Source organism: Pocillopora damicornis, chromosome 5 (genome assembly GCF_964200805.1).
Source record: "Pocillopora damicornis chromosome 5, jaPocDami1.2, whole genome shotgun sequence".
Classification (NCBI taxonomy): Eukaryota; Metazoa; Cnidaria; class Anthozoa; order Scleractinia; family Pocilloporidae; genus Pocillopora; species Pocillopora damicornis.
Window position 1 is genome coordinate 7675078 of NC_142674.1, and position 12936 is coordinate 7688013.

The 12936-nt window shown below is 38.6% G+C and overlaps 1 protein-coding gene across 1 annotated transcript; it reads left to right on the forward strand.

Moving 5' to 3' along the window:
- Positions 1-680: 680 nt before the first annotated feature.
- On the forward strand, positions 681-4100 carry LOC149044945 (uncharacterized). Its single transcript, XM_089207348.1, has 3 exons — positions 681-2096; positions 2458-2865; positions 3094-4100. Exons 1-3 carry the CDS (start codon positions 1968-1970, stop codon positions 3439-3441), a joined length of 885 nt encoding a protein of 294 aa, XP_089063474.1. The 5' UTR covers positions 681-1967; the 3' UTR covers positions 3442-4100.
- Positions 4101-12936: the final 8836 nt, after the last annotated feature.

Genomic DNA, 12936 nt, shown 5'->3' on the forward strand with positions numbered 1-12936 from the left:
GATTATGTTGACCCGCAGATAGCAAATTTGCTATTCGAGGCGGGTCAATCATCAACAAACATTATTTACAATATATAAAGAAAATTAAAAACTAAATAGTTAGATATTGTTAAATTATAAAAAGAAGCATAACTGGCAAATACATCAATAGTTGTTCAATAAAGTATAGAAGCAAATAAATTAGTCCTGAAAGCAATCGGATCAATTTGTTTTAATTATGCAGTCCTTAAGTTTAGAGGAGATCTTTTCAACATCAAGATAAGAATCTTCATTATCTAGTATCTGAAATAAAGACGTTTTAATTTGTTTATTAAAGGAATGTTTTGATAACGTTTTGAATTCTTTCGGTATCTTATTCCAAATTTTGACACCATGCAACACGCGAGAAAGCCTTTTTTTGTAGGTTAAGTCTAGAGTACTTTGTACTAAAGAGCTGCGATTTGGATGATCGAGTATTGTAGGTATGAATATGAGATGTTTTAGTAAATAGTTTCAAAATATTAATGGGAGCCCTCTGGTTGTGCACGTCAAACATAAGTTTACGGAACGCAACGGACTTGATGATCGTTCTGTGGAACACGATGCAACCGGTATCACTGCAAGAATATGTACCACCTTAGAACACTCTGGAAACGTATCAAATAAATTATTCTCGTGCATTACCTTTGGCATCTCTGAAACAGTCATCATTTGTGGCCTAATCCGCGCACAAGACGAAATCTCGCGTACACTTTCTTCTCAGCTTCCAGAATTTCGCCGCCGATTTTGTAAGATTTGGCGTCGCCGAAGAAGCTTTCTTTATCAGGTGTTTCACTGTGACAGATATTCCCAACACACAGATTATTTCTACTAAACCTGAGCTCAAGCTCGGACAGCACCATGTCGATGGACGCAAAGTAAGTGTTCATACGTTGGTGCGATCCCGATGTCAGCTGCCTTTGGTTTTGCACGTGATCACCTACAAGGTCTTGAGGGCTACGCGATGGCGTTTCTCAGAGTGCCCTGGCTTCTAGCAATTCAAACTGAGAACCGGTTAACCACCTCTTAATTTTCAGACCCATTGCTAACAGTATTTGCCATACGCTGTTGAATCTTCCCTGAAGATATCGGCACAGACTATAAGTGTTGTTCAGATTTACTCTCAACACTCGCAGTCCGAAGATGAATTTAACTGACTTTACTACGTCTACTTAAGCTTAAAATAAAAAAACATTGCTTTGAAAGAAAAAAAGACGAAACGAAACATGGAAACTTTTGTAAAAATTGGTTTTGCCAAAATTTCTGTTGCTGCCCAAAAAATCTGAGTTGCCCAAAATTTGGGAAGGGAAGGAGAGGGGAGGAAGGTGGCTGCCCCCCGCTCCCCCCGGCCCGTACGCTCATGGGTGCTATCACCTGTTTTTTCAATCAAACACATTATAGTTTCAGTTAAATTTGATATCATTGAGACGGGACTGTAATTTGTACCATCATTAAATGTCGACAGATTTTGAACACACCACCTCATGATAAGTTAACATTTTTAAAAATGTCTGTACTATTTTAGAATGGATCAAATAACATGAATACCGAGATCGAGCTAAAGACAAATGAACATTATATCACAGACCATATCGAACTTTCCTTCTCAATATTTCTCGTTTGATCAGAGTAGGTAGATTTTGTGGCCCAGATTTTCCTGCGTAATTTCTCTGAATCTGAGTGAAACATTGGTCTGTTTGTCAGTACGTGCTTCATTAGTGAACTGATAAGGATATCACAGTCAAGTTGTTTACCCGGTGTCTGGGTTCGAGTAGTTTCAGACATCCTTATCATTTAGCTCCAGGCTTCTTTGTTACGATTGTTATTTTAACAGGAGAACTGACAGTTTGCATTAAATGAAATTCAGCAGGATATAAATCAATAGGCATGTACATAAGGAGACATTTTACAGCGAGCACAAAGTATTCGCGCGAAGCAACCATCGAAGTATGGCGAAGCTTCTGATCCTCGCTGCTTCTTTATTTTTCTCATCCAAAACAGGAGTAAGTTCCGTGGGAACAACCACCAGTCCTCAACAACAGAATCCTCAAGCTGGCGCTGACAAAGACCCATGTGAGGTACTCTTCACCAAGCTTTATCCACGATTATTTACTACAAAATTGCATGTACTTCATGACGTGTTCGTTTGTCATACCTCAGTTTACCACTCATGTCTGCCGAGCTAAGTGCAAAATCCCTCATCAATCATTAGTTTTGAAAGACAAAGTAGAACATTGCTGCAAAGAGTTTTCTTTAAGGGATATCTCTACAACGTTATGAGATATTTCAATTTTGCGAGCTGTTTCTTCTAAAACGAAGTTAAATTCTCAACGTGATTAGTTTCCGAAGAAACCGCTGTGCTACTTGGGCAGACAATTAAATATCAATGAACATCAAGTACGTTTATCCAGTTACTATATGTTCTTTTTTCTTTCTCAGAGATCCGTTTTTGCTCGCGGATTTTCTGTAATTCCGGGATCGAATGGCATACCAGGAATGCCGGGAATTCCTGGCGCCCCAGGGCCGCAAGGACAGCAAGGAAAAGATGGAGCTAAGGGGGAGCCTGGTGTCAAGGGACCGAGAGGTATGACGGGAACAAGAGGACAAAAAGGAAATCAAGGGTCACTTGGTAAAAATGGTGCACCTGGAATGACGGGAATAAAAGGAGATAAAGGTCATGAAGGGTCACGTGGCAGCAGTGGACCGCCAGGAATCAAGGGTGTGAAAGGAGAGCAGGGATCTAAAGGAGAGAAAGGAGAAATCGTGAAGAGTGCAGTGTCACAGACCAACTGGAAACAGTGTGTGTGGAAAAATCTGAATGATGATAGAGATAGTGGAAAGATTAAGGTAGAGAAATATACAGAAAATGCAGTAAATAAATTAAGCGTTAGAGCCAATTTGTCATGGCCATCTCTGAAAGAGTCTTTAGAGCGATGCAGCCAAACTTATCAATTAAACATTCTGTACATTCTTGAAGTCCGGAAAAGTACGAGGTCATCATCAAATTATTTCCTATAACACTCTTATAAAACATTTCTTTTGCACTAAGACTGTCCTCTTGGCATTTTTTTTTAGGATTGCTTATTCAACAAGCTGCAGTCTGATACAGCTATTAAGGTCTCATTCCAGGGAAATACGAGAGTTTCAACTAAATGCAACCGGTGGTTCTTCAAGTTTAATGGAAATGAATGCAGTGGACCAATGACAATTGAGGCTGTTGTGTACAACACCTGGCCATCTGGGAGTCCTGAGCTGCTTCATCACAGATCATTTGAGGGATACTGTGAAAACATTTCACAGGGCAGGGTTACTGTGGAGTTATGGGTAGGAAAGTGTCCCAGTAATACACTGGGTAATGCTTTCACTGGATGGAACTCAGTATCCCGGATAATGATAGAAGAAGTCTCTAGAGCCCAGTCCTAATCAGCCCTGTCGTCTTCACCAAAGGACTGGAGTAGAATATTCTCTTTTTCGTTCATCCATTTTTTACATGTCATATTTTTCATGACACCCAAAAATTGAAGTTACTGTTTGTCATAAGTACTTTTTTGCCCCGATAGTGTTATGAGGATTCCTTTGTTCCAATTTAAACCTTCTGCTTCTTTCCAATTACATGTACTTTTCTAGGTAGTTTTTATTATATGCTATGTACCGATAGATACCTTCGTCTCCTCCTTAAAGTTTTTTACTGAATTGTTTTAAGTTTGTCTCTTTATTACAATAAAACTGTGTGACATGCGTTAGTCCACAAAATGGTAGTTTCTTTAATCATTAGTGATACAACTGTATGTGCTTCTTAGTATTTTTGGTTACATTACAAACCAGATATGATCTCTCACTTTTTTCCATTATTTCTATCATCTTTTTCTCAGTATCTTGAAAAATAGTTTTGAAACCTTTTTAAACATTAAATGAAGACAAAAGATTTCTTGTTTGATCACAAATTGAGAAAAATATTTACCATAGAATCTCACAACTCACTCAATATTTTTCAATTAGATTGTAGACACCAGTCTCTTTTCATGGAAATATATTTTCTCCATAAGAATTCATGACTATAAAATAAAATCCCTTTGTTTAAACACTTTGTACTGTCCTTACTTGATTTGATTCATCAATTCTGAATCAAATTAGGTAGTTTAATAAAACATATTATTCCCATTTTCCTTTTTAATCCTTCCTCATTCCCAGTCCTTAGTCACTTTTTGTAACATAGGGCAGAGGAGATTCAGTTGGAAGCTGATTGTGTACTTCATGAATGACAACTTGAAATAAGCTACATTTGACAGAATCATAACTTTTTCATAACAAGTTTGCCCCCTTTTGATCTGGGTTTTCATGCCTGTAAGTGGAAAAAATTTGGCTAACAAAAGAGCTTCACCTAAAAGGGGCTGCTCTAGTTAATTATTGACAGTCAGTGAAACCTACCATCAATTCCAAAAAGCGATTAATTGGAAAAAAAGAAATTTCTCTTCATAATTCCACTGCAACATTCAGCAAGCAAGTAGTAAGAATACTTCAACTTATCAGACACAAGATACAAGTCTTAATCCTCTGGGCTTTATAACAAATCTTATATATAGCAGCTAGGGAGAATAAAAAACCAAACCTTGAGAATAAAGAGTCAAGTTTCTAGACTGCAAACAAACAAATATAACTCAGCTCATCTTTCAGAATTAAAATTAAAAAGGAAACTTTGCTGAAATGTAGCTAGATCAAAGGGTAGTTTTCCAGTCAGGATCTTCTTTCTTCTATGTTCATGAATCATAAAAATAAACACAACAAAACATTCTCACCAGATTTGGTCTGTAGTACAAGTGCACCTCTTAACTTCCTGCCTAGCAAGTTGCTGAACTGACTGCAAAGCAGGTTAAATATCGAGGCCAGGATACCCAAGCAGGCATCCTCAAAATTTATGGTTCTATACTCTGCTGTTTATTTGTGTTTTCTTGTTCTTGTTTTCTTCTTTCAAGACATCTTTCTGACTCTTTTCTGACATAAACTTCATCTGTGGGACATACAAGTAAGAGGTTTGATCTTCATTTGTCTACTTTCTAGTTAATGTTTTCACTCTCAAGGTCTCATTAGCGATTCTCCTTACTGTCTGCCATACAATTCTTGTGATGTGAGTTTGGAGAACTTGGTATCGGATCAACTAACAATTGCTTCTTGATATTTTGACATATCCTCATCACTTTTCTGCTTAATATTGTATTGATATTGTAAGGAGAAACTCTGTTTTGGTCACTCATGGGAGTTAAAGGGTTAGCAAAGTATGACCATCACAAATGACTGTTTCCATTTCTCCTTTTGCGTCAGCTGATTCATTTTTGTACAAAAACTCTCTCAAAGTCAATTTAAAATGAAAGGAAACACTTCAAATTTAAAGATTTAAAAAAAAATTCAATTTTTCCCACTTAGCAAATGCTCTTTACGCCATTATTTTCATTACCCAAGTACTGTATGCGTAATGAAGTATGGAGCTGTGCGGTAATCTAACCCAGTCATTTGGCGACTACTAAAGGAAAAATCAACGGCGGCCTTTCAAAACTGCAAGCGATCCTCATGCGGCAAACAAAGTCTTATTATTCAAAGTGAATAATTAATATGGAGAATTATACAACAAAAATTACCTGCACTTGAAATAAAATTTGGTCGTACTATTGATTAAGCATTGATTAATAAAAACAGACAGTACTTTTACCAGATCAACGTACGATTAGTTATTAATAATTTTGCTTACTTACCAAAACTTTCCTTTCCAATGCGAACCTTCGTCATAAATGGCTCAATTCCAGCTCCAGCAATAAAAAAAAAAGCGGCAAGAATCTATAGATGCCGAGGCGCCGTTTAATCGTTCTTATTTTTTTTCTTGAAACATGGAATTCTTAAGGTAAGACCAAGTCTGCTTTTATTTCAAACAACGGCCATTTACCTTGAACTTTTTACCGCTGGTCTCTTTTCTACGGGCGCATAACTTTCTTGTAAACAGAAAGAACGATAAGCTTATGGGTCCGGTAGGTGTGTTTGTATGTTTGCTCTGATTCACGACTTAGCTTTAACGCGAGGAATCCCTTTGTTACGGCCAAAACTTGTGAGTGGTATTTATATTTCTGCCTCAACCAAGCAAAAATTCAGGAGTTTATGATGAAGCCAAAGAAACAAATAATTTGAAAGACGAAAGGCAAAAACACCGGGAAAAGTCTTAAAAAGCCAAGACGTCCAGAAAAAAGATTTTGAGAAATGTCTGAAGAAGATGTGAATAAACTAAAGCGTCCAGAACAGCTAGACTACAATCTAGATGTTCTGTTTGTAAGCTTAAATTGCGCATTGTATCCCACAAAAGAAGTGCATTTCACATTCCCCAAAACATTGAGAAATAAGAGTCGCCATGAAACGGTCATAAAGAGAAGTAGGTAATTAGTGTTAACAACTGGGTTGAAAACGTAAATTAGCCACCGTAAAGGGTAAAAAAGCTGACGTTTCGAGCGTTAGCCCTTCGTCAGCGACGAAGGGCTAACGCTCGAAACGTCAGCTTTTTTACCCTTTACGGTGGCTAATTTACGTTTTCAACCCAGTTGTTAACACTAATTACCTGCTATACTCTCCCACCGACGCAGCACCACAGTTTCTTTAGAAACTTACCCCTTTATAAAGAGAAGTAGCCTTGTGGCAAATCCAACAGAAAGCCAAGCCCAAAGAAATCGCAGGCAGAAGAATCTGATGATGCAAAAATGTCTGACCTCACTCTGCTTCTCTTGGTGAATCTTTTGGACTTCGTTTAATCTATTTAACCCATTCATTTTCGTCACAAGATAACCTTTCCCTCGAATTTTCAATGGACCTTTTTGCCATGAGTTTAATATTGCCTCTCATTGTTGGTGCCATGACCGCATCGACACAAACTTAAATGAGGAGCGAAAACTACGAATTTTTAAGAGGTTAAAAACTCGAGGTTTATTTTCGCGCTCGTTTACCTCTACTTAAACAAATTAATAGTTAATAGTGTATGTACCTTTTTCGGATTTTGATAAAACTCGGTCAGAACATCTGCAAGGAAGGATAGGACGCTTTAATGAAATCCGAATAATTTTTTTTTCGTGTGATTTCCCGAACTATGTCAACAACTTGAGTATTTTCTAGGGAGCTAAGAAAGAGCCTGGTGTCAAGGTAGCGTGAGGGATGACGGGAACAAGAAGAGAAAAAAGAAATTAAGTGTCACTTGGCGCTGTTGAAAGCTTTAATGGTTAAACCAGACAAACGCATAACTATATTAAATGGTTCAACCGGAATAATGGGAATAAAAGGAGATAAAGGTGAAGAAGGGTCATGTGGCCGCAGCGGATCGCCATGAATCAGGGGTGTGAAAGGAGAGCAGGGATCTAAAGGAGAGAAAGGAGAAATCGTGAATAGTGCAGAAACTGTTTTCTTTTGCTGTTGTTTTTTTTTTCCACCCAATCAGTATTTTTTTTCTTTCCAGATATCCATTTTTGCTCTCGAATTTCCTTTCCTGGGATTTCGGGGTTGGATGGCATACCAGGAATGCCTTGAACTCCTGGCGCCCCAGGGCCGCAAGGACAACAAGGAAAAGATGTAGCTAAGAGAGAGCCTGGTGTCAAGGGACCGTGGTGACCGTGGTGCCCCTGGAATCATGGGATTAAAAAAAAGATAAAGGTAATGAAGGTTCACGTGGCAGATGCTTTCGAAACTCTTTAAATTGGCCAATTTACATTATCAGTTCAGTGGATAAAACCAAATAATCTTGCAATACCCCTCACCGAAGCAGTACCTTAGTGACACAATTACCCTTTTTGAACATCTAAGGGCTTGGCCGCCTTTTCCTGCTGCATTTTTCGGATTAAAACACTGTTATCTGTGATATTCGAAAAAGGAGTCAAGCTAATGAGTGCTGTCTATGTCCTAAATCAAACACGTTATTACGCCAGTTTAATTAGATGCTAAGTTAGACAAGTATTTGAACGTTTGGGGGAAATGGCTTGAGCAAACTGGGTGAAAGGCACCATGAATCTTGGATCCCAAAATCTTATTTTATGTAACATGTCTTGCTGCCACAACTCTAGCCCTAGCTTACTACAGTCACCATTTGCCGCATGCAAAGATATTCTCACTTGGTTTTGTTTTCTAAACCTTGGAAGTTGACACCACACCTGTGCTCTGTGCGAGATAGCAGCATATAAGACGGCATAGGGTAAAACATGGACTGGACCATTTTTTGGACCATTTTTTGGACCATTTTTTGGACTATTTTTTGGACCATTTTTTGGACCATTTTTTGGACTATTTTTTGGACCATTTTTTGGACTATTTTATAGGGGGGAAGCATACCATTAGTACTCAGGGAGGGGTGGGATGTAGTCTACTAGTACTGAGGGAGGGGTGGGAGGCAGAGTGCTATTACTCAGGGAGGGGTGAGAGAAGGACTATTGCTAGGCAGTGAGGGGTGAGAGGTGGATGTAAGAGTAAACACTACTTGTTAATGGAGCTTTTACTCGATCCTACAAATTATCTTCATCGGTTTTTCGACTGACTTTTTTAATGTTCTTCATTTTTGTCGTCTTGCGAAAGCGAAACTGCCACGTGAACACTGGACTTTGATTTCTATTGAAAATATCGCGTTTAAGATCCTCTGCTGTTGAGTTATGCCTGTGCCTTTTGAGTCGGCATGTGTACCATCAGTTGCTTCACGGTTCCCTTCGTGTATACAGTATGTAATTACTAAATTTATCGATCTTCCTTTTGTCATTCATCTTATCAGACGAGATCATGAAATTTCCGGTCCTTAGCCCTTAATTTAGCAGCATATAGAATTCACCAGCGCTCTTGCAATTTTAACGTCTATACCTTTACTATATAAAATAATCAGCAAACGATTTCGAAGAGGAATTCATCTTCTCGTATCGAGCAAAAGCACTGCTTTACTTGTAATATGGGAAAGATGGGAAAGCGCAAATATCGATTTTATCTGTTTCGCAAACAAAGGAGTTAATCACCCACACCGGAAATAGCGACCAGGCATTCCTCGCGACTCCCGTACGTTTGCTTTCCAATTTGCCCGGGCCGCTGCCAATCACTTCTTGTGTGAAAACCTCCGTAACCCGCTAAGTGAAAGTACAGTGACTACTGTTGCTTACCGATATTTTCCGTCGGCAAAACGTAGAAGTACTGTTCTATTGGGAAATTTTTTTGTCTGTAGCTTGGATATGTCAGGAGAGTTTCATTGACAGCTGGATTACACCTCATGTTGTGAAACCATTTAGAAAGACATTGCGCTTTTGCTTCGCTTTTTTTTGGGTCTATATATCCGCACTAGCAGACAAATTTAGAAATGTCCCATCAAAATCAAAGGACAAATTTTGTCATGACAAATTTTTGTTTCCTCTGTTGCATTCGCACTAAAAATGTTGAAGCTGTCAAAAAGTTGTCAAATTCACTAATGGTAGTGTTTACGACATATGATAGACAAGTTTATCACGGTTTTGTTTATTTAGTAGATTTTCCCAAGCTTTTGCCGGGACGAATTTTGTCGGCGGTGCGCTTGAAAAATTTGTCCGCCTCAAAAAATTGTCGAATCACGACAAACCATCCGCACTTGTAAAGTGTTGGTAATGACAGAAAATTTGTCTATATTAACAATTTTGTCATAGGCCCATAGTCACATACAAAAAGGGAAACGTGAGGCAACTGAAAGATAATTCACGAGTATCACTTAGCACTGGCACAAGTCGACCAAACAGGCACACGCATGACTTAACAGTGGAAGATGGCGATATTTTCAATAACAATTATAGTCCAGTGTTTAAGTGCCAGTTTCGCATTCGCATGACAAGAATGAAATAAACGCTAAAACCCAGCACAAAAATTTTGACATAGTAATAATCGGTCGAAAAACCGCTCAAAACAATTTGTATGATTCAATGAACACTCCATAATTAGTAGTAGTTACTCATACATAAACCTCCCACCCCTCTCTGCGTACTGATAGTTCGTCCTCCACCCCTCCCTCAGTAACAACAGTCTTCCTACCATCCCTCCCTGAATGCTGATAGACTGCATCCCACCGACCCCTAAGTGCTAATGGTCAGCCTCCCCCCCTCCTCCTAAAAAAAAAAATGGTCCAAAAGAAAAGGTAAAAAATTGGTCCAAAATATGGTCCAGTCCATATTTTACCCTCTGCCTATGGGCGTAGGGTAAAATATGGACTATTTTTTTTATGGGGGGGGGAGGCAAAACATTATTTCTTAGGGATGGGTGGGATGCAGTCTCTCAGTTCTCAGGAAGGGATGGTAGGCAGACTGTTACTACTAGTGGAGAAAGAAGTACTACTGCGCAGGGAGGGGTGGGAAGTTGATATACTGGTAACTGCTACTGACTTATGGATTGTTCATTGAATCACAAATTATTTTGAGCGGCTTTTCGACTGATTATTTGTATGTCAAAATTTTGCGCTGGGCCGTAACGTTTCTTTAATCTTTTGTCATGCGAATGCGAAACTGGCACTTAAACACTGGACTATAATTGTCATTGAAAATATCATCAATTCCATTCCTGTTTTCGATCCTCCACTAAGATATAAGATATGCGTTGTGCCTTTTAGGTCGACTTGTGCCAGTGCAAAGTGATACCGACGGGTTAGCATGAATCATCTTTCAGTTACCTCACGTTTCCCTTTAGTATGTGACAAAAACAACAAAGGAAAGCGCGATGTCTTTATAATTATGGTTTCACAACACGGGGTGCAGTTAATCCAGCTGTCAATGAAACTCTCCTGACATATCCAAGCTGCAGACAATAAAATTTTCCGGGCAGAATCGGTCACATTTACTGACTTCTACGTTTTGCCAACGGAAAACATCGGTAAGCAACAGTAGTCACTGTACTTCCACTTAGCGGGTTACGTAGGTTTTTACACAAGAAGTGATTGGCAGCGGCCCGGGCAAATTGGAAAGCAAACGTACGGGAGTCGCGAGGAATGCCTGGTCGCTATTTCCGGTGTGGGTGATTAACTCCTTTGTTTGCGAAACAGATAAAATCGATATTTGCGCTTTCCCATCTTTCTCATATTACAAGTAAAGCAGTGCTTTTGCTCGATACGAGAAGATGAATTCCTCTTCGAAATCGTTTGCTGATTATTTTATATAGTAAAGGTATAGACGTTAAAATTGCAAGAGCGCTGGTGAATTCTATATGCTGCTAAAGTTAAGGGCTAAGGACCGGAAATTTCATGATCTCGTCTGATAAGATGAATGACAAAAGGAAGATCGATAAATTTAGTAATTACATACTGTATACACGAAGGGAACCGTGAAGCAACTGATGGTACACATGCCGACTCAAAAGGCACAGGCATAACTCAACAGCAGAGGATCTTAAACGCGATATTTTCAATAGAAATCAAAGTCCAGTGTTCACGTGGCAGTTTCGCTTTCGCAAGACGACAAAAATGAAGAACATTCAAAAAGTCAGTCGAAAAACCGATGAAGATAATTTGTAGGATCGAGTAAAAGCTCCATTAACAAGTAGTGTTTACTCTTACATCCACCTCACCCCTCACTGCCTAGCAATAGTCCTTCTCTCACCCCTCCCTGAGTAATAGCACTCTGCCTCCCACCCCTCCCTCAGTACTAGTAGACTACATCCCACCCCTCCCTGAGTACTAATGGTATGCTTCCCCCCTATAAAATGGTCCAAAAAATGGTCCAAAAAATAGTCCAAAAAATGGTCCAAAAAAATAGTCCAAAAAATGGTCCAAAAAATGGTCCAAAAAATGGTCCAAAAAAGGGTCCAGTCCATGTTTTACCCTATGCCATATAAGACTGTGTGAAAAATAATCTAAAGCATTCGAGGCTTACATTCTAGAGATAAATTCCGTTCTCCGAAAAAAAATAGATGTGACCCTCACGCTGATAAAAAAAAACATTAACTCTTGTCGATAAGTGAAAAACCTAAAATAGTAGTAATTATAGAAACATCACTTTCGGAGAACATACCAACAAGAGACACAAAAATATCGTTCTCGATTGTAACTTCCCGACACAGTTCTGGAATTTGTACAAATAATACAATAAAACAGATTTTAGAGACGAAAATATATTTCACCGCCTCAATATATGCATGAATACCGTAATCGACCATAGAACAAATGAACATGATATCAGGCGCTTCAGAGTTCGCAGAAACGCCGTCCTGAACATCAAAGGGCTTGACCGCATTTATCCTGACGCAGTTTGTTAATTACAACACTGTTAAACGGTTAAGAATATATGAAAGTTATATAGTCATAGTTACAACACTGTTATCTGTGATATTTAAAAGCGTGAATGGTACATCGTCATAGACCAACTGGAAAAAGTGTGTGGAAAAATCTTAATGATGATAGAGATCGCGGAAAGATTAAGGTACATAAATATCTAAAAAATGCAATAAAAAATAAATTGATTTGTCATGACCATCTCTGAAAGAGACTTTCGAGAAACGCCGCCAAACTAAAAATATCAATTAACATTTCTGTGCATTCTTGTAGGCAGGAAAAGAACAAGGTCATCATCAAAATTATTTCCTATAGCACTCTTATCTTGCACGTAGACTGTCTGCATTTTTAATAGGCTTGCTCAGTCAACAATCTGCAGTCTGATACAGCTCTTTAAGTCTCATTCCAGCGAGATAGCGGCACATAAGACTGTGTGAAAAATAATCTGTAGCATTGAAGGCTTACATTTTAGAGATAAATTCCGTTGTCCGAAAACAGTAACAGATGTGACCATTACGCTGATAAAAAACCTTTAAGTCTTGTAGATAAATGAAACGCATAAAACAGTGGTAATTAGTAGAAACATCACTTACGAGAACAGACCAAAAAGAGACAAAAAAATTGCTGTTAGTTTTAACTTTACAACACAA

What these genes read in the sequence shown, in the direction of transcription:
- LOC149044945 (XM_089207348.1), top strand. Translation starts at nt 1,968, where the DNA reads ATGGCGAAGCTTCTGATCCTCGCTGCTTCTTTATTTTTCTCATCCAAA. An exon ending in CTGACAAAGACCCATGTGAG is followed by an intron (nt 2,097 to 2,457) that starts GTACTCTTCACC and finishes TTTCTTTCTCAG; the next exon opens with AGATCCGTTTTTGCTCGCGG. An exon ending in GAGATAGTGGAAAGATTAAG is followed by an intron (nt 2,866 to 3,093) that starts GTAGAGAAATAT and finishes ATTTTTTTTTAG; the next exon opens with GATTGCTTATTCAACAAGCT.